Raw genomic sequence first — 21,342 nt, 5'->3', positions numbered from 1 at the left:
ATCAACACTTTCTTCCTTCAATTGGCAGTCTTTAACGCTGTTTTCCTCAGGCTTAATTCTTTAATTCAGAAGCTGCTCAAAAATTCCAAAAATCAACATATTTCGCGACCAGCTTCGCGAATGTGTTTTGCAAAATAGCCGAGCCAATATTTTTGTTTTTGATTTTTGAGAAAAAGTTCTACGTTCGCATCGGCTATAGTGACAAAAACACGTCTCAAGGGTGCTAAAAAGTGAACGCTGTTGCTGCTATTGTGACTGCTATAGAAGAAGAATTTTGCTCAGAAGCATTTGGCGAAAAAAGGTATTATCACTTGCACCGGTTATTAGATTGTCAGATTTTGCCTCAGTGATTCAAAGTTTGTTGTTCAACCAATAACAAGTATCTATACACCCATTCGACTCCAGAATGTTTGCTAGCTTAATATTCACATTGGTCGCTGTGATCAACTTTACAAATGCATTCTACCTACCAGGTGTTGCTCCTACTTCGTACAAAGAGAATGAGAAGATTCCATTATTAGTGAACCATATCACACCTAGTGTGTTTCATGAAAACAAAAATAAAGAAGATTATGTGTATTCATTTGATCACTATCATCCAATGCTGCATTTTTGTCAACCTGAAAAACTAGAAAAACAACCAGAATCATTGGGTTCAATCATATTCGGTGATCGTATTTATAACTCTGCGTTTGATATCACAATGTTGAAAAATGAAACCTGTAAAAGTTTGTGTCAAACAACTTATCCACCAACTGATGCTGGATTTGTCAACAAATTGATTGAAAATGGCTTTTCTTATAACTGGTTGATTGACGGCTTACCAGCCGCCAGAAGATTGCATGATAAACGAACAGATTCTGACTTTTATGGTGCAGGTTTTGAATTGGGATTTGTTGATAAAGATGGGAAAGCTCATCTAGATAACCATTTCGACATTCAAATCGAATATCACGAACGTGAAGATGGTCAATTCAGAATTGTTGGTGTGACCGTGGAGCCACATTCATGGGATAGAACTGAAGCTGAATGCTCTGCCCAAGAATATCAACCAGTGTTTGTTTCACCAAAAGATGCAACTAATGTTGTTTTCACCTATGATATTACTTTTGTTCCTTCAGCTACCGTTTGGGCAACTAGATGGGATAAATATTTGCATGTTTATGATCCAAAAATCCAATGGTTTTCATTGATTAATTTTTCATTGATTGTTGTTTGCTTATCATTAGTTATGGCTCACATTTTGGTTAGGGCTTTAAAGAATGATATTACTCGTTATAATGATGTCAATTTAGATGATGAATTCCAAGATGAATCAGGATGGAAATTAGTTCATGGTGATGTTTTCAGAGCTCCAAAAAATCCATTATTATTATCAGTTTTAGTTGGTAGTGGTATTCAGTTATTCTTGATGTCATTTACAACTATTGGTTTTGCTCTGTTGGGTTTATTATCCCCATCTAATAGAGGATCTCTTTCAACGGTTATGTTTATTCTTTATGCCCTTTTTGGATCTGTGGGATCATTTATTTCAGGGTCGATTTATAAATTTTTCGGGGGTGAAAAATGGAAGCTGAATATGATCTTGACCCCAGTTTTAGTCCCAGGAGGTATTTTAGTCACTTTTGCATTTTTGAACTTTTTTTTAATCTTTGTTAAATCTTCAGGTGCAGTCCCAGCAGGTACATTATTAGCTATAGTTGTTATTTGGTTTATTATTTCAGTCCCGTTATCTGCTGTTGGATCGCTATTAGCATTGAAAAAAGAACAATTATCCCAACCAGTTCGTACTAATCAAATCCCAAGACAAATTCCAACCCAACCATTTTATTTGAAAACAATTATTGTTGCATTAGTTGCAGGAATTTTCCCATTTGGGTCAATTTCGGTTGAAATGTATTTTATTTATTCATCATTATGGTTTAACAGAGTCTTCTACATGTTCGGGTTCCTATTTTTCTGCTTCTTATTGATGGCCATAACTACTTCTTTAGTTACTGTTTTAATGACCTACTACACACTATGTGCAGAAAACTATAAATGGCAATGGAGATCAATGTTTATTGCAGGTGGTTGTTCAATTTATGTCTTTATCCATGCAATCATTTTATCCAAATTTTCATTAGGTGGATTCACTACTATTGTTTTATATGTTGGATATTCATTATTGATTAGTGTTCTGGCATTCATATTGACTGGTTCAATTGGGTTTATTGCCAGTTTGATGTTTGTCAGAAAGATATACTCATCTGTCAAGATTGATTAAGATCAGGCAATAAATTTACTAAAAGTAATGATGGATCATGCATATACACACATTCTATAGGGGTTTTAAAATTCATGGAAATACAAAAAAAAGATTTGTGCAATGTGTACCACATACTAAATTTCGAACCCTTTGATACCATGTTTATACTTTACGCATATGCATTGTGGCCGGCATATGAAACACATTTATACTTCCAATTTGTTTTCGATTTTGAAAGCTGATATATTTCTTCATACTTCAGGCCCAAAATAGATGTTATAATATGCTTAGTTCAAAGTATGCTCGTAAAGCTTCAATTTAAATTGCTCATGGAAAGCCGTTCGATCTCTACATTATACTAGGTATGTAGGTGGACATAAATTATAAAAATACCCAACGATTTCAGCTTGATAGAATCAGACGACCTATCATAAGCATTAGCGTCCCCAAAGTCAAAAGGACCCTCTTATTTCTCATGCACAATCGTAGTTCTATCTAGTCAGTTTTACTATCAATTTCGTGTAAGTCCTCTTGCTTCTCCAAAATTGATACACAACAATAACTAGATCTATGTATGATTACACGCGTGTGATCTTCGTGGCCTCTAGGCTCTTGCTCATGGCACCACTTCAGTGGTTCACATAGATAAAATGCTAGGTGATGTTGGCCTCGTTTCTTTTGCTTCTTCTAGAAACCTTCGCTTAAAGTCAAAAATAGTCAAACATTTTATAGATGACTCTGTTTTTAGTCTATACCTCAAGGCTTAAGCTGATTTCTTGGAATCCAAAGAAACCATCAACAGCAAATCGACCGATTTTTCAAAGCCCATCAGCGTGTTGATGTGAAATTTGAAAGCCGCTTTTAAACCTTGTACACCAAAAACCAAACCCTAAGACACCTTTTGCTAGCTGAAAGCAACATTTAAGTTTTACGTTATCGCAGAGAACAGCATAGAGATTCTCACAATAGATTCCAAATCAAGTGTGCGGTGTACGGCCACAGGTGCTCGATAATTTAGAGTGATCACTGATCAATAGCTAGTTTTAGTGAGCTAGAACTCACCATACATTTCCAACCTTATTGCAGATGCTCATTACTTAGCTCGTACAACATTAACGAAGTTTCAGTTCGAGGAGCTGAGTTACCAGATGTGCAAAAGAACATATTAATGCTGCTTAAACAGCTTTAGACTCCAAAGCTTTAAATTTAGGGTTGGTTCTCTGAGAACGCTTTTCTGAAGTATACAAGAGATGAGCTTCGGAGCTGTCTCCGTCTAAGATCTCCAGTTTTACTGATGCTCCACCAACTAGACAGGTTGTGATCTATTTTAGTCACCGCAAAAGCTGTTTTGACTCTGCATTCGTACTCGTCTCGTTTCTTCCACTTCATGCACGGTCTTCTTTTGTTCGGATTTTTATTAGCAGCAATTTGACAATACAAATTTGACTTGGAAAATTGAAAGGTGAACTACATACAGTAACGAGACGTCCAGGAACATTAATCTGGAAACATAGCACAACATCACCAGTTCTAGATGAAATAGTCACATACTACACATAGAATTCACTAGACAATAAACGGAGAATACTATTAATATCATATTCATCATGATCAATGTACGATATCATTATTGTCCCCCCACCCATATTTACTACTTGTAGCTGTAGCCAGTGAAGCTGTGTACCTCGAATAGTTCACGAGAACTTGAAAAAAAAATAAATAAAGTTTGACAATTATAAAGTTTGAAAATCACATACACCAATAGAGTAATCTGAGGGTTTGGTCTGTTGGAAGAACACGATCATATTCAATCAGGAGTAAGGACCCAAACGCACATAAACCTTGGTGTTTCACAGGTACTCGAGGAAAAAGAAAGTACGTTACATCAAATCAGTCAAGAGGTTATAAGCATTCATTTTTTTTTTCTTGGACGTTAACTTCATCTTGTGCTTCAGAAGTTTAAAAGGGAAGAGTTTGCCTTATTTTATCAAAAACCAATCTATGCTTAATTAATCTGAGGCATAAGCTTGGTTTCTAATCTTATCTTAGTTGCTAGATTCTTAAACCAAATAATCATCAGAATCTTAGACTGTTTAGTTGTGTTTGATTTTCCCAAATCTGAAGTTTTGAAGTTCCAACAGTAAATCATTATTGGAGTTTTGAGAACTGTATCCATTGAAATTGATTCACAAATTAAAGAAAATCTTCATCAATTGCTGAATTCTGAACAAATTGAAACCCTTTTTAAACATTATTGAATCACAAGTTACTGAAGTTTATCCAAATAATACCCCCTTAGGCGTCCATCTCAAAGTCAAACAAGATATTTTTTTGCAAAAAAACAGGTAAACGGTTTCCAAAGATGATGATGACTGATACACAACCAAAGACAGAATTGGCATCTCCTAGTCAAAGAGAACGCTTCTATAAAGTTGACAATGAACCATTTGTTCCGTCTGCTGGTATGAACAACTGTATCTTGCAATCAAAATTACCAGTGTCACAAGCTTTCAAAAGAACATGTTATAAATGTGGGAACTTGGGCCACCATGCTGAAGATTGTTCATCAGGTGAAAGACTGTGTTATAATTGTAAAAAGCCAGGCCATGAATCATCTAAATGTCCAAATGATAGAAGTTCAGAATCCAAACAATGTTATTTTTGCAAAGAGATTGGCCATATTCAATCTGATTGTCCAAAGTACAGAACACTTAAAAGAACACAATCTCAAGAAATGTTTGGGAGTGGCTCACCTGGTGCATTATACCATATTGGACAAGATTATAACTACCAAACCCAAAATTTTGATCCATATTTCAGATTACCTCCATTACAACATCCTGGAAGTTTTAGACAAGATCCATATTACCAACCATCACCACCACTTCCATCACAACAACAAGTACAACCACAACCATTCCAGCATTGGGTATATAACCATTCACCACCACAATCACATAACTCATTACCAGCATCTCACCCTCATCATCCTCATTATGAAAACTATGGACCATACATTCCACATCATGCTTCTGTCCCATACCCATATGAACATATAAACTATTCTAGCCATGGCCCAGCTGCTCCTAGATCTTTCAATCATTTGAGCCAATTCCACTACCAACAACAACAGCAACAACAATCACATCACCATCATCATCCTCATCAACCACAACAGTATTATTTCCAACCTCGAAACCAATTTGACCAGTATAACAACCTTATTCAATTGAGAAGCCATAACAGTGATCCAGGCAACTCTCAGATCCATTGTTATTCCTGTGGTGAACCTGGCCATGAAGTAAGTATGAATCCATTTCCAAAAGCCTATTTGAACCTGTTCTAATTGAAATCCTCAGAGTAAGAGTTGTCCAAACGAGCGCAGCAAGAGATGATCCATGTTCAAGTTCATTTGAATGTCAAGGTCAGAAATGCTGTTCTGTCCAATAGAATCATCATTACGCGTTCATGAAAAGAAAATTTGTTCACCAACAACAACATCAAGAAACTGGGCGGCTCGCTTCTCCAAATAGAAAAACCTGGTTTTCGAGCCAGAATCTTGTCCATAATCACATGCCACTTTAGAAAAGACCCATACAAATCCATTAGTACTGCATTTAATAATTGATACTCTGTCAAAGTGTTCCTTTGTAGAGCAAATTTAACTCACTGTTCCCACTGTTTTGGTCGGCGGCTAAACTTGAATGCCAAACTTATAAATACTGACGATTTCTCCCTGGTTTTGTTTATCATTTTTGCCTTCCTTTTCCCAAGTTTATTCAAGTCAATCATCATCAATATGGTCCTGAATGAAACTAGTACAGCTATCGTCTCAATTGACGAGCTTCAAGGTCAAGGTATTAATGCTAGTGATATTCAAAAGCTTAGGGCTGCTGGAATTTGCAGCATCACCGTGAGTGAACTTGCCTCAATATGAGTTCCATTAAAGATACTAATAGTTCTGATTAGTCGGTCTTGTCAACAACCAGAAGAAACTTGTTGAAGATTAGAGGTTTGAGTGAAATCAAGGTCGAAAAAATTAAGGAAGCTGCAGGGAAAATAGTAGTAAGTTTTGAAAGATCCTCCGGCCAAACATCATCTACGAGTTTGCTAATTCTTTTTTTATAGCAAGTTGGGTTCGTCTCAGGAACTGTGCAAGCTGATCTTAGAAAGCGTGTTATGAGTCTATCGACAGGCTCGAAAGCTCTTGATAGCAGTTTAGGCGGTGGCATTATGACTATGAGTATTTCTGAAGTCTTTGGTGAATTCCGATGTGGGAAAACTCAAATGGCCCACACTTTATGTGTGACTGCTCAACTTCCAAAGGTATGTCAAGAATATATGAATCAATTCTTTTCATTTCTAACCAAAAATAGTCTCTAGGAGGCGCTGAAGGTAAAGCAGCTTATATTGACACAGAAGGAACTTTCCGTCCAGATAGGTGAGTGAAGCTTTTTTAACGCCGATGTCGAACTTTCAGCCAAACTTTATATTTTACTGACACATTTCTCTTCTTAGAATAAGATCAATTGCCGAAAGGTTTGGCGTTGACCCAGATACTTGTCTTGAAAACATTACCTATGCTAGGGCTTTGAATAGTGAGCATCAATGTGAGCTATTGGAAGAGCTAGGTACGGAATTAGCTTCTGGCGATTACAGATTGCTTGTATGACTATACCATGGTGTGAGACATACATACTTGTACTAACGTTCAAAGATTATTGATTCGATAATGGCAAACTTCAGAGTTGATGTAAGTATCTGGCTGCAACTTATGGCTCAATTAACTAACGAGCATTATAAAGTACTCTGGTAGGGGTGAATTGGGTGAACGTCAACAAAAGTGAGTAAACCAGGTACCTTGAAGTATCGATGCCCTATTAACGCAAATCAAGGCTTAACCAGCATTTGTCAAGATTGAATAGAATTGCAGAAGACTTTAATATCGCTGTTTTCATGACCAATCAAGTCCAGTCAGACCCAGGTGCCTCTGCGTTATTTGCGGCAGCAGATGGAAGAAAACCGTGAGTAGAAATATAGATATGAATAATTTTCATTACTAACATCAATCCAGAGTGGGTGGTCATGTTTTAGCACATGCAAGTGCTACAAGAATCCTTTTGCGGTAAGTAATTTATGAAATAAAACCATGTCATTAAAAGCATATAAAGTAACAATATTTTCAATATAGTAAAGGTCGTGGTGATGAAAGAGTCGCCAAATTACTTGATTCTCCTGATATGCCTGAGAAAGAGTGCGTCTATATCATCAATGAAGGTGGTATCACTGATTCAGAAGGCTAGAAACAAGTCCCAATTCTCGTATTCATTTGAATCTCAATGCTATAAATTTGCAAGCACTTCTTGTAGATTTAAAAGCCGAATCTTTCAGGCATCAAAACTGGAGCTACCAGTGACCATCCATATATCAAGTAACAAATCCAAGCACTAACAATTTTCACCCAAGAGTAGAAATAAGTTCTTCCAACTGGAACAAAATCACCAAAATCATCTTGTTGAACATTCATAGTTAACAACACAGCAATCCATTGTGTAGCAAAGAAGAAAATGATATGGAACAATGCATAATTATACTTGGTTGAAACTTTTTCTTCATCTTCATCATCTTCGTCGTCATAGAGCCAACTTTGATCATGTAGAGCACTTTCAGGCAAAGTTCCAACGGCAACAGCTTCTCTTATAGCTTGAAGTCTCATTTCATTTCTAGCAGAAGGTTGTGTGCTGATAATTGGCTCCGTGGAAACAGGGTCATCATAATTGATGGTGATAGCACCACCTCCATTGTTCCCATTAAAAGCAGAATTGGCTGCAGCTCTGGTTGTTGTGTAGGCAATTGTGATGAATGTAAATATAGCTCCCAAAACAACACTTGCAGTTCTTGTACCCCTGGATCTGATCAATGGATTACATTGTTTGTCATCTGGTTCTGAAGCACATGCACTAAGTGTTAAGTAAGTACAGTACACAGAAACAATTGCAGCTTGAGCTAACCCACAATTTGGATTGTACTCTTGAATTGTTCTGTTTAATGACAAAACGGTGATAATAATTGACAGTATCAAGTTCACAGTGGCAGCAGCCTGGTTCATTGAACAACCACTTTTGCAGAAGAAAACATAGATGAGGATTGTCATAACTAATGAGCCCAAGTACATCAATGAAGTTCCTGAAATTAAAATAGTCTTCCACACTGATGAATACTCATCTTCATTTTCAACATGCTCAATACAAGTCTCAGCCCATTCATGTGCAAAATCAACCAATAAGATTAATCCAATGAGTAGAAATAAAGCACCACAGAAAACGGAAACATAAGTTGACCAACCAATGTAGAATTTATCAGGTATTAGAAAAGAAACAACAATGAAGACAAGCCACAGAAGTATCTTTGGAGCCCAGAAATTATTTTGAATCTTTGATCTTGGGTTTGTTGTGGAATGTACACCCACCAACATCGCAGCGAGTATAACATGAAATATACCTAAGGAGAAGTTTATTCTATGAACAGCAAAGAACCCACATTCAACACCTTCACATTGAAATTTTGATAGTTTTTCCAACTTACTTCTTGCAAAATCCGTAAGCATTACCCATGATAGAATAGTGTTGAGTAGGAATAAGAAGGCATAACTCAAACGAGTTGAGAAACTTGATCCTATACTTTTAAATGATTTTGAAACTAGTGAAAAGCACATGGAACCACAGCAACTAGCAACCCATGTTCCAGCGATTTGGAATGGAAGTGAGACTATAGCACCCATATTTGTATAGTACTTTGAACTTTGAGACGAGTTTTTGCTTTTATGGGGTTGAATTATAGAAGTAGCCTTCTTTATCACAACACATTTTTCCATAAATTGTCTGGAATGTTATGTAATATATTATATAATCGTTTAAGGTAAATACGTTTCAACTCTAGAGGAAGGCTCTGAAATCAAAGCACAATCAAGTAGTCTGTATTTCGTAGCAATTGCATCTTATAATATATTGACTGACTTCAAGAGACCTTAAGTTTCTCTTATCAATGCTTTTCAAGTCTTTACAGCAGAAACCTGACACAATAAACTTTCGCGACTTGAAAATCCATCAACAAGCTCGATCAAGTTCAATTGATTTAACAAAGATCAAAAGCTGTATGGATCAATGCAATCTTATCAATACTATCCAGTGATTATACAAATAGGGGCAAGATTCATACGGGCAGGTTTTGCTGGAGATGCTACGCCAATCCTAAGGACACCAACAAACGCGTATGATTTAAGTGATTCTCAACTCAATAATAACATTGAGTTCAAACACGCGCTTCCTGAAAAGGACCATATACAGAAGCAGGATGGCCTTGAAAACAACTATTTGTGGACATATGATCTGACTGAATTTAATGCTGCTAAACTGGAATGTCTTCTGGAAAGGATAATTTATGATATATATCAGAGAAATTTATTGGTTGATGCCAAAAAATGCAAGGTGTTGGTTTTAGAACCTCCATTGTTTCCAATTCCATTGAAAAAGATAATAGCAAAAGTTTTCCTATTCCATATTCATGCCCAGTCCTTAAGATTCTATCCGGAACCTGTGTTGAGCTGCGTGAGCGCTGGAAGCAGCAGCGGGCTTGTGATTGATCTTGGATGGAACCAAACAACTGTTATTCCTATTTTTGACTTGAGAATGATGTACAAAGATATAAAAGTCAGCTGTAAAGCTGGTCGGCAGCTACATGAATATGTTCGTGATAAGTTGAAAGAGTTTGAAAGCTGGGCTGAAGTTGATAGCTTCAGTATGACAGAGAAATTGATATGTGATACATTTTATTGCAGAACTAAAGCAATCTTGAGAACCGATGCTAAAGAATTTGAATTTGAAAACATTATAATACCCAATAGTATAAGATATGAATTGTTGGAAAGATTTATGTTTAAGCTGGAAGATAGTGACCTCGACAATGAGAATCACCAACTAGTACCGATGATTACAACAACTTTGAGAAATCTTCCAATTGATCTTAGAAGTGAATTATCAACAAAAATCATAATAACTGGTGGGCTTGCCAATATCCCAGGTCTAAAAACTAGAATCCTGGAGGAAGTTGAACAAAGTCTGGGTCACCCAGTTGAAGCTATTGATTCCTTGGGATCTTGGGAAGGAGCTAGTCTTTACTGCTCGACTTCACTAATGTCGCCATCCACCACCGGAAGCAAAAAATCAGATGAATTGTTCAGAGATAAATATCTGAATGGGGAGTCGGTAGTGACTGATTGGACTGACCAGCTCTATACTCAGCAACGGGCTCTTTAGTTTCGATTAATATCATCAGTATTTAGCTATTTACTTTAATGTCGCGAATGTGTTCTGTGCTTTGCCCGTACCGAATATTTCTTTCTTTCGAGATGATTCGAATCTCATCACAACGCCAAAATCAACACTTTGAACTTCTTGAAACAACAACTAGCTGGTCAATTATTATCAAATTATTTCATTATGGCAATTGACTACTCAAAGTGGGATAAACTAGAACTTTCTGATGATTCTGATGTCGAAGTCCATCCAAATGTCGACAAAAACTCATTCATCCGCTGGAGACAGCAAGATATCCATATGAAGCGTCAACAAAGAGAACAAGATATCAAAACTTTAGAGACACAAAGGGATATGTATTCTGAATTAAACAAGAGAACTGACCAATTGCTATCAGATGTTGGTACTACTAAATTGGCTGATTTTGACTATGTAAAGACTTACTTGGCTGAACATTTTGATCCAAATTCAAAACCTTTATTCTATGACGAACAAGCCGCTATTGATGACATCAATGCCAATTCTGGAAATGAGGAGTTGAAAAAGGAACTAGAAGCAAAAAAGTTACAACAAGAAGATGCTCCAACACACAATGAAATGATTGAAGATCTTTTCATTCAATTGAAGAAAGACGTGAAAACTGCTGGTAAAGATGAAAATGATGGTTCAAATATCAAAGAACTTATATTAGCACATAGAAAGAAAATTGATGATGTCCTAGAGAAAAATCTTGAAAAACTTGACTCTTTATATAAGGAACGCACCATGCATATTTCATCAAGTGATATGCATACTGGTTGGGATCGCTCATTTTTGAATAAGGGGGAATCAACTAAAGAAGTGAAAAAAACTAGTGAAACACCAGCTCCAGTGCAAACAAACTCTTATTCTCAACTACCTGAAACCAATTCAACCAAATCTGTTTCAGAAGAACCCCAATCCACTTCTCAAATTACAGAGGATGTCTCTTCCGATATTGTCAGTACCCAGAACAATACTTTATCAAAACAACAGGAAGAAGACGAAGAGATTGGTGATTTATATCCAGATACCGTAACATACTCCAAACTTCCAATAGATAATGTTGATAAAATCAAGAAATTTTTAAAATCACATACCCATATCATTAAGCCAGATCAGAAAGACTCTTTATTAATGAAAGCTTTTGATGCACAATTTGCAGGTGATGATAAGAAAACCTATCAAATCATTTACCTCTCAACTTTGTTACAATATATTTTAGATATTTTCCAATACAAACGCACAACACACCCAACAGAAATTGGCCTGATTATTGAACAATTGCTATCTAAAATGTTTAAGGATCAAACAAACCCAGCATATGAAGCTTTCAAAGCTGAAAACCAACGTACATTTGCCCATATTAAAGAGCGTTGTAAGATCTTGGCACAGGAACAAATAGATGAAGAAGGTATTGATGAAGCTAATCAAGAAATTCAACTCAAGAGTCTCGATGAAGATTCTACACTAGTCGTTAATTTACCAGATCCAAATTCAACAGACCCAGAAGAAAAGTATCGCTGGGAAAGCTTCCAAAAATTGCCAAAACAAATGCAAGATGCATTGAAGACTGAATCTTTAGATGAGGTTAATAAGGTTTTCCATGGTATGCCTATTCCAGAAGCTGAAGGAATTTTGGAAATTTTCGATGAATGTAATGTTATTGGTGTGCAAGCATTAATTGAGAATGAAAAAGAGTGGGATGAGATCAAAGATGAGTATCAAAAACAACAAAGTCAGGAACATAAAGTTGAAGAACTTCACGATGATGAACCTGAAGAAGAAACAAAAATTGAAAGTTTAGAAATCAATGAGAATAATGGAAATAGTTACATAGATACTGCGGATGTTGTTGACTAGAGTCGATGAAGCTATTGATACATAGTTAACTTTGTTTTAGGCTGTCTACATTTGATTCAATAAATTGTACCATGAATTGTTCCTTTAACTAAAATAAACCCAGCAACCGCCTGAAACCCCGTTGTAACCCTCTATATTTCTAATGACATCTGTCATTGAATAATAATAAATATGCTTAACCCTAATATTGATTGGGTATAAAAATTAAATAAAATTGTAACAATAATACATGATAAATGCGGATTTGCCTTGAATTCTTATAACTTCATGCTAATTTGAATGATGGAAATGATCTTCTACCCCAAGAATCAATATCCCAATTGATCAACCCTTTATCGCAACCTATAACAATATGTGAACCATAGCGATCTTCATACCAGTCTAACCCACTAATGTCATTATCCGTATAATCAAATTCACTAGACATCGTGCTTGCAGTGAGATTTGAGCCAACACTAGATCTGTGTAAAGTTCCAAGTGTAGAGACTTCTTCATCCATTTGGTTTTCATCTGAACCTATAAATTCATCATCCATGCCATCATCTTCACCTTCATCTTCAATGGCAGACAGTAAATTGAAATTATTGAAGTTTCTGGAATTATGATTGGTGTTATATGCAGTCCCAAAAGTGTTTTCAAACGTGTTGATGGCAGCAAGGTTACCTTCATAATTTAAAATATCATTGTATTCCAAGATTTTTGGGTTGTAGATACTTGGATTCACATTTTCCACTGAAGAATTGGAGCGACTTTGTGAAGTGATATTGGATAGTGAAGCTGAACTTGCTTGACGTGAACGTGGGTTATCATTAACTGGTAACATGATAACTTGATGATTATTGAAGTCTCGTGTATCAACAACATGGACCCTACCAACATGTTCACTCAATACTAACAAGTCATCTGTGCCTCTGGAATATTTAACACATCTAAATGCACCGTTTGAAGAGTGTCTTCTAGTTGAATAAACATGTTTCATTGGACCAGCAGAAATGTTTCTCAGATCATAAATAAGACAGGTACCATCTTGGAAACAAGTTGCAAACTGTAATCCAGAACTATCAAAGGAAGTAGAAAACCCTGAGTCACATTGAGTTTCAATTATATTATCACGACATAAAGTATTTGAACCATTTTGATCTGGACGAAGTAAAACAATATTTGATGAATCACCAACAACAACCAAGTTCTTACCATCATCAGATAAAGCTGAATGATTTAATGGAAAGTCTAGGTTGACTGCATCTTTAACCGTTATTGATGTGTTGTTTATATCTGTGTTGTATAAGTTCATATCGTTATTACAAACATATGAAGCATATTGACCATTTGATTGCTTGCTAATTGAAACGTTATTATTGATGTATGAACCAAGCTTGATTGTTTGAGACTCCTGGGTATTTTTATTGTAAAGAGAAAATAAACCTCTCCAAGTTGAGCCAGCTCCTGTATTACCATCATTCAAAGTGGTGAATGAACGATTCAAATTAGTCATACTATTGCTATTGTTCACTGAGCTGATAACACCACCACTAACAATAAGATCATCAACTTCTTGAAAGCATCTTGGGTGGAAGTCCAGCTTTGTAACGGTTGAAACTTTGTCAGTCTTTCTATTTGTAGATCTGATGGTATCATCATAGGTGTAAAGAATTTCATTAGGATCAGATGACAACGGCTGTACCAAGTCTCTAAGTTGCCAGTGACTATAAGGTGTTAGTAATGCTTCTATAATGGAGGATATACATCATGTCTGCTAGACTGGGGGATCTGCAAACCTGACGATAAGATCAGAAAGACTTACTTGACTGTGATTTTGGCACTATGAAACGAAGGTTGCGATAAGAGGCAACTAGTTCTTTTGTGGAAAGTTGGATGCTTTGATGTATCCCTGGTGCGATGTTAGTACTCTATCTCCTTTTATAAACATGTCCATGAAGAAGGCCAGTCTTTGATCGGTTGCTAAAAAGGTTAACAAAGCTTGCAAAAGCCCAAACTTCAGCGCCTGTCAAAGTAGTATCCCTGGACTTAAATGCCATGGCGGGTTCCTTATACTCACTGTATGAACGACGTAGTGCTGTCTGCAATAGTCATTTTGAATGTAATGTATTTGATGTATTGTATTGTTATGTTTTCCCCAGACAAAGGTGTAGCAAAACGCTGATGAAGGATGCTTGCCAGATATTTATATGGGTTGTTGGGATTGCAATTTTGATCATGATCAGTTCTGGGACTGCCAGTGCCGCCCGTGTCAGTATAAACTTTGACGTAATGCAGCAGCATCATGAAAATGGGGAACATGAAGAAGAAAAAAACGATATAACGAGGTGGAAAAAAGACGTGAATAGAGGATTATGGTGGTGGTGATTAATAGAAGTAGTGAGTGGATGAGTGCGTTTAGTTTATTATTGCTCATTTGTTGTTATCGTGGATATGTATCAGTTGTCCAAGGGCCAGAACTACTGAAGCGCGCCCTGAATCACTGACCTGATTCCGATGATTAATCACTCCATAAAAGAAGTCTAATCAAATTATTCCAAGACAAAGAGTTCACCTCTTCACTCTATTGGCGTCCTATCTTTCCCACAAGCTATCCCGTGGGAAGCTGGGAGTGTGATGGTCACAAGCTAGTAAGCTACAAGCTGAGGTAATAGAGCCGGGATTTGAAAAGCTTTTGAAATATCACTAGTGCTTGCACTTACACTGGTACGGCAGTATTGCTTAATAACTTAATCATTATAATCAGAACGAGATCAAGCCTTAAAATAGTGCTTATCCTCTAGATCAGACGTGGTATATTCACGACACTAGCTACGTGACCTGCTAACTATTAAAGGCCAGTTGTACATGAAGCCGAGTAGATGCGACAATATGATTCATAGATATAACACCTGCACTTAAATTCATGAGCTAGCTAATATATTCGATATCACGATTCACTACTAGTACGCACAGAATTCATGAAGTAATTAGTTATAGCCGTTCGGTGAAATTTGTAGCTAGCAGTCTATTATTCATGAGCAATCAACCAACTGCTCAACATGAAATTGTGGGCTTCTAAAGTCACATCCGGCCACGAGCAAATACTTTTAATTAAAGATAGCCAGACTATTGTCATGTATAGCCTATACCCTAAATCAATAAATTACTGATCTCTTTTGCTATAAGGTTCGGCTAAACTAGAACAAGAAACAAATTTCAAAAACTTTTCAGGTATGCGCAGTATTTTCCATCCCACAAAGTCACAGATCTGTCAAAAACTTCGTAAAAAAAGAAAATTTCTATCAAAAAAAGATGAAAAAACTACCGAATGAAGTAATTGGTGTCCTGATGCTTATGTCAGCGCAATATCTCAACATTATTCAGCGCCTTTCCGGTTTCAAAGTTGCGGTCCCTTGGCCCAGTTGGTTAAGGCGTGGTGCTAATAACGCCAAGATCAGCAGTTCGATCCTGCTAGGGACCAGTCTTTATTTTTTGGTTTGGGCACACTCATTTTTCAATTGACACGAAAGAGTTTGACAGTTATAGACGTCCAAAACATAATTTCATCAACATTACGTTGTTCTATAATTTTTTATAGCTACGGCATGTTAAGTTTTATCTTTTTATAATGCATTGGCGTGAACATAAACAAATTCTTGGTTACTTATCTACTCATAATTTCATCATACAACATCTTTTTCAATTCAGAAACAGATAATTGATCTTTCATCTTATCAAAGTGGAAAAATTCTTGTGGAATAGGTGGTGCTTCTGGCTCATCTGTTGGGTCATGATATGTAGCCAAATATGGATGTTCCAACGCCTCTACCACTGTGATTCTTTCGGATGGGTTGAATGTCAACATTCTGGATAATAAATCAATTGCCAGTGGGTTAACATATGGTAAAATCTTTTGAAAAGGAACTTTTTTATAAAATGGTAATGATCTGATATATTCTTTTGCCCTTCTCGATCTGATACTGTGATAGTCTTCACCTGTTGGTGTCCCCAAAACTTTGAAAATCATAATCAATTGATCTCTATAATCCTTTCCTGGAAATAATGGATTACCCATCAACAATTCAGCTAGTATACATCCAACAGACCAAACATCAATAGCTGTTGTATATTTGGAAGCTGTTAGCATGATTTCAGGTGCTCTATACCATCTAGTGGCAACATATTCAGTCATCATGCTAATGCCTTTATTCTCTGGGGAGTTGGCATAGTTTCCTTGTTTTTGTTCATCAATTCTAGCTAAACCAAAATCGCAAATTTTCAAATCACAATTAGCATTCAATAATAGATTAGATGGTTTTAAATCTCTATGAATAACATTTGCACTATGTAGTGCTTTCAAGCCTCTAAGGATTTGATAAATGAAATACTGAACGTGATCATCAGTTAACCTTTGTGAAATAATTGCACGATGTAAATCTGTTTGCATCAATTCTTGAATAATATAAACTTCTTTAAAATCTTCAAATGAACCAGGTTTTTGAATATCAAATATCGAAATGATATTTTCATGCTTAAAATGCTTTAGTAATTTGATTTCTCTTAGTGTTCTAACGCAGAATAGTGATCTTTCAAACGGTTGAATCTTTTTTATGGCGACTTTTGTTCCAGTTGGTTTATGTAATGCTAGACAAACCACACCATAAGCACCTTCTCCAAGTAGCTGTTGAACTTCAAATGATGTAGAGATGTTGAATGTTATTCTTTTTTGACCCATGGTGACTAATAAATAATATATGTGTGTGTTGATAGTTAACTTGATTGAGTTGGAAGCCTTTTGATATTGCTCTTCTTGAGATTTGAAGTGTATTTTATATATAAGCTCGGTGTGAATGATGATACAAATCTAAAACTTCGATGCCCCTAGCAACGGTTTTGGAATGAATGAGATCCACCTGAGATTGGTACGCAAGTAATATATCCTCATTTTGTTTGGTATCGTATTGATTGTAGAAGTGTGTACTTATTCATGTTAAAAGATGGCCTCAAAAAGTTTATGGCGTTGAATTTTTCCTTGGAGATATAGATAAAACTGGTTGGCGTCGCAGATTCAAACGGTTTTTTGTTTCATCGTAAAACAATGAACTTTGAAGCTGCAAATTGGGGATGGTTGAACTGGTTTGCTGATATTGAAAGCCAAAATGAATTAAATCAAAGAATATTTACCAGATCTCATCATTTCCACCAACTGAATCATCAAATGTTACAATTTGCAAAGCTTAACTATGGTGTGTCGCGTATCCAAAATATATCCGATGAGCTAAAATTTTTACTATGGAAAAAATGTCAAAAGTGAAAAAAAAATATGATCAAAAGACAATAAACAGCATTTTCTAGCCACACAACTACTTTGAGGGTTAAGATTATGAGCATAATAGGCTTCAAAACCAGTATACGGTATGCCAACAGAACAACACTGCTACATGGTACCTCAGCACCAAGGGTATCCCAGCCCAGTACCGTCTCTGTACGTACAGTATTTCTACCACCTAAAAAGAGAACTAGAGATCCATCCAAAAAGGTAGTAGAGAGGAAACAAAGGAATAAAGAAGTTACAACTCATACAGATCAGATACTAGCTAAGCAATCTAGAGAGTTGGAATTGAAGATCAAAGAGATGCAGGAGTTTACTATGAATTTGAAAGCTCAGATAAAGAAAAATAAAGAATCAGAGGCTGAAAAACAGATCAAAGACATTTCCAAACCTATTGAACAAGATTCCGGTGATGTAGATGTGATTTATGATGAAATACTGGGAGACTCAAATGATAATTTACTTCTTCCAGATTCAAAATCCAATACAGATAATGTTGCTGTATCACTATTTGATCAACCTGCTAGAGGTATTGTGTTACCACAGGTTATGTTGAACAAAATTGGTGATAACGTTGTACACATTGTTAATAAAGATAAGCCAAACTGGGATGCTATTATTTTAGATCTAGCGAAAAATAAAGGTGGACTTCAAGGTGTGGTAAAGAAGGATATTTATCAATTCATGGGACAAATTGCCATGGGGAAGATAAGCTCAGGCTCTTTGGAACTACTCCACGAAATGTTGAAAGAGAATGGTATTGCTTTCAAAAACTTCGCCTATGATTTCTTCATGAAACAATATGCACAATTAGGATCGCTCTTTATGGTGGAATCTTTTTACAAACAAGCATTAGCTGATGGTGTCAAACCTTCAAAATATATGTATTCATATTTGATCAAAGTTTACTCCAAACATAAAAACTTGAAGAAGATCAATCAAACTTTGAACTTAATGCATCAGAATAAAGTTGAACCAGGATTGGTGATTTACTCCAACGTTTTGAATTTATGTGTGAATATGAAGGATTCAAATCAAGCTCAAGAGATTTTCCAAATGATGAAGTTCAGATCAACTCAAACTAAACCAGATATCCAAGCGTACAATAGCATGATTTTACTAGCAACCAACGATAATGATATTTACAAGGCGTTGGATCTTTACCGAGAATTGGAAGATGCGAAATTGTCCCCAAATCTATTTACATTGAATTGCCTTGCTAGATGTTGTTCCAAGAATAAAGAATTTTTTGTTCATGGCTGGAGATTTATCAATGAAATAAATGAAAGAAGATTAACACCAAATGTGAGAACTTTTGAAGCAATGCTGAGATTAGCTGCAAAAGATGGTGATTTGGAACTAGCAAGAGCGTTGTACATTACCATTTTCAAAATGAGACAAGATGTTAGAATTCCAACTGCAGGCCATGAAGCTTTAGTTTATTTGCTTATGGCTTATAGAGATTATAAAATAGGTTATCGCCCTTCAATGCTTGATTTCCCAGAAGGTGTTGCCATCAGAAGAAATGCTTTAAATTTGGTTGATTTCTTGGGTTTGCATCAAGATGTTGATTTTGATTTGACTGAATCGAGAGAGAAAAATCAATCACCTCCATTTTTGCCTTTAAAGACTTTGATCCACCCAAAGCAAATCATAGCAGAATCCAATGCAATTTGGTCATTTCATCTTTTAAGTGATCCGGGAAATACTTTGAATTTACCAAATTTGATTACATTCTTGAGAATCCCAATTGAACATGGTGATAAACAGGAATTTTTAAAAAGATTTGAAGAGTTGACATATCCTAGTCCAGAGATCAAGTTTTCAAATCTTGAAACAGCAGAAGAGTTTCAACAGTCCCTTGAATATGAAATCGAAGAAGATATTGAACCCGAGAGCAATGAATTAGTTCATGTTGAAGAGGATTTACCTGAAGCCATAAAAATGTCACAATCTTTGAAACTGAAGATGGAGAGAAGCTCTGAAATTTACATCACGTATCTTTCAGCAGGTAACAGATTTAGAGATTTGGATATTTGTGAAAAGGCATGGATTGAAAGAGGCAAATATAGAAGGGTGAAGAAGTTTAAAAGTTTAAACAGTTTTGACAAGGCTAGACAAGATTATAGATTTGCCAAAGAGATGGTGTTAACTTTCACTCAAATGGGTTTATTAGAAGATGCAGTCAAAATTGTCCGTTCAACAAAATACCAATTTGGTTGGAAATTTTATACTTTGAAACCACTATACGCTGCTTTATCGGAAATTGGTGATAATAGATCAATGATCGCGATCCAAGATATTTGTAACGCTAGAAAAGGTTATGATTTACCAGAAATGCCAAAAGATAAGCATTGAAGCTGATGTTTTTCAGCTTTTTTAATGAAGAATTAATGAAACAACTAATCAAAACTCATCAATGGAGCTTCTTCAGCATAGACATGTACATAGTGAAAGCACCATGATGGGTTTTGAGATCACATACTTTTCCCCAAAATTAGCATAGATAGTTTTGTATATACAATTAATTATGTTTTTCGTTTTAACTTCTATAGAATTTTCAACGATATCGATTCTTGAACGCGCTTGAATCTTGAATTTTTATCTAATTTGGTACCCTGTATAGTTAGCAATGTGCACAACTGCTTAAACGTGTCATTGAATTGCGCAAAGTGTCAAGAGAGATCCAACCAAATCATATGGTTTGATCTGTTGAGCGCTCTATCTCGCGAGCCCAACTGTCACTGGCATCTAAGTTTGTGGAGAGAAAAGTAAAATTTAAACTCTATCAAAAAAGACATCAACGTCCTAGATCTAGAAGCACCAACACTCTACGAGCAACTGATGGTCGGTGTTCCTACGTGAAGGTGCTGAACAGTGAATAAGGATTTCCAGTGAAGTCTTCTGTCAGACTTCAAGTTCCTTTTCATGAACCATTCAACAAGCAGCAGAAGTGAACAAAATTCATCACAGCCTTTGGTTCTGTCCTAATTTGGACAGCAAGCTATACCCAAAATCTCATGTCTGGCTTTGGCTTTGAGCTTAAGTTATCTTCAATCTTGTCTAGCCTGGTTGACTTTGTAAAGTAAACCATGTCCAAAGATTCGTTATGTTTCACCATAAACACGACCATACAGTCGAACAAGGAGTAGATCAAAGAGGCTGATTCCATACAACAAACTCATACACAACTACGTCTTGTAGCCTGTACACTCCACTACGATTTAAGCGAGAAACACCCACTGATTCGACTTTAAAATCTTCCAATAAACGAGATAACTGGCCAGCGTTTCACTAAATGCTCTCCAGCAGACAACTAAAAGCTGCTCGTTATACTGCTAAATCTCAACTTCTTCCATGTTTGTCCAGCGACAGTCCCGATTTGGACGAGGCAAGCAGTTGTTCTGGTAACGCATTGCTTTGATTTGCGCCATTATTTGAAAAAACAGCAGGTTTGGGACACAAAAATACCCAAAGTAGTAATCCAGGTGCAATTGTATGCCTTGGGCTCGGCTTTAATTTTTGTCCGGCAGACATAATTAGCCAGCTAAAAATAAACTCAATTAGGACAAAAAGAATAGCTT

The 21,342-nt window shown here is 36.1% G+C and overlaps 8 protein-coding genes and 1 non-coding gene across 9 annotated transcripts; 6 read left to right on the top strand and 3 right to left on the bottom strand.

Annotated features, from left to right (window-relative positions):
* Positions 1 to 406: 406 nt before the first annotated feature.
* Positions 407 to 2,266, top strand: WICANDRAFT_61317 (transmembrane 9 family protein; the record flags this gene model as incomplete). Its single annotated transcript, XM_019183156.1, has 1 exon — positions 407 to 2,266. The coding sequence occupies one exon, from the start codon at positions 407 to 409 to the stop codon at positions 2,264 to 2,266; it is 1,860 nt and encodes a 619-aa protein (XP_019039959.1).
* A 2,494-nt stretch (positions 2,267 to 4,760) lies between these two features.
* GIS2 (mRNA-binding translational activator GIS2) lies at positions 4,761 to 4,955 on the top strand (the record flags this gene model as incomplete). The annotated part of the gene is made up of 1 exon (XM_019180886.1): positions 4,761 to 4,955. A coding segment is annotated over one exon (195 nt), but the record flags the coding sequence as incomplete, so codon positions are not given.
* Positions 4,956 to 7,619: 2,664 nt separating this feature from the next.
* Positions 7,620 to 9,029, bottom strand: TMS1 (Tms1p; the record flags this gene model as incomplete). The annotated part of the gene is made up of 1 exon (XM_019185486.1): positions 7,620 to 9,029. The coding sequence occupies one exon, from the start codon at positions 9,027 to 9,029 to the stop codon at positions 7,620 to 7,622; it is 1,410 nt and encodes a 469-aa protein (XP_019039957.1).
* A 382-nt stretch (positions 9,030 to 9,411) lies between these two features.
* Positions 9,412 to 10,563, top strand: ARP10 (Arp10p; the record flags this gene model as incomplete). Its single annotated transcript, XM_019184556.1, has 1 exon — positions 9,412 to 10,563. The coding sequence occupies one exon, from the start codon at positions 9,412 to 9,414 to the stop codon at positions 10,561 to 10,563; it is 1,152 nt and encodes a 383-aa protein (XP_019039956.1).
* A 183-nt stretch (positions 10,564 to 10,746) lies between these two features.
* On the top strand, positions 10,747 to 12,444 carry CDC37 (Hsp90 co-chaperone CDC37; the record flags this gene model as incomplete). The annotated part of the gene is made up of 2 exons (XM_019181571.1): positions 10,747 to 11,526; positions 11,593 to 12,444. The coding sequence occupies 2 exons, from the start codon at positions 10,747 to 10,749 to the stop codon at positions 12,442 to 12,444; spliced, it is 1,632 nt and encodes a 543-aa protein (XP_019039955.1).
* A 265-nt stretch (positions 12,445 to 12,709) lies between these two features.
* On the bottom strand, positions 12,710 to 14,538 carry GID11 (Gid11p; the record flags this gene model as incomplete). The annotated part of the gene is made up of 3 exons (XM_019185485.1): positions 12,710 to 14,150; positions 14,249 to 14,302; positions 14,504 to 14,538. 3 exons carry the CDS (start codon positions 14,536 to 14,538, stop codon positions 12,710 to 12,712), a joined length of 1,530 nt encoding a protein of 509 aa, XP_019039954.1.
* Positions 14,539 to 15,833: 1,295 nt separating this feature from the next.
* Positions 15,834 to 15,907, top strand: WICANDRAFT_t50. The gene has a single exon. It is a non-coding gene; the product is annotated as a tRNA-Ile (tRNA).
* A 183-nt stretch (positions 15,908 to 16,090) lies between these two features.
* Positions 16,091 to 17,161, bottom strand: WICANDRAFT_28273 (mitogen-activated protein kinase; the record flags this gene model as incomplete). The annotated part of the gene is made up of 1 exon (XM_019181467.1): positions 16,091 to 17,161. One exon carries the CDS (start codon positions 17,159 to 17,161, stop codon positions 16,091 to 16,093), a length of 1,071 nt encoding a protein of 356 aa, XP_019039953.1.
* Positions 17,162 to 17,524: 363 nt separating this feature from the next.
* Positions 17,525 to 20,116, top strand: CCM1 (Ccm1p; the record flags this gene model as incomplete). Its single annotated transcript, XM_019184555.1, has 3 exons — positions 17,525 to 17,672; positions 17,880 to 17,911; positions 17,942 to 20,116. The coding sequence occupies 3 exons, from the start codon at positions 17,525 to 17,527 to the stop codon at positions 20,114 to 20,116; spliced, it is 2,355 nt and encodes a 784-aa protein (XP_019039952.1).
* Between the last annotated feature and the right edge of the window lie 1,226 nt (positions 20,117 to 21,342).

This window comes from Wickerhamomyces anomalus (assembly GCF_001661255.1).
Source record: "Wickerhamomyces anomalus NRRL Y-366-8 unplaced genomic scaffold WICANscaffold_2, whole genome shotgun sequence".
NCBI classification, from domain to species: Eukaryota; Fungi; Ascomycota; class Saccharomycetes; order Phaffomycetales; family Wickerhamomycetaceae; genus Hansenula; species Hansenula anomala.
The sequence above is the reverse complement of the archived record's forward strand: the minus strand, read 5'-3'. Positions and strand labels throughout refer to the sequence as shown.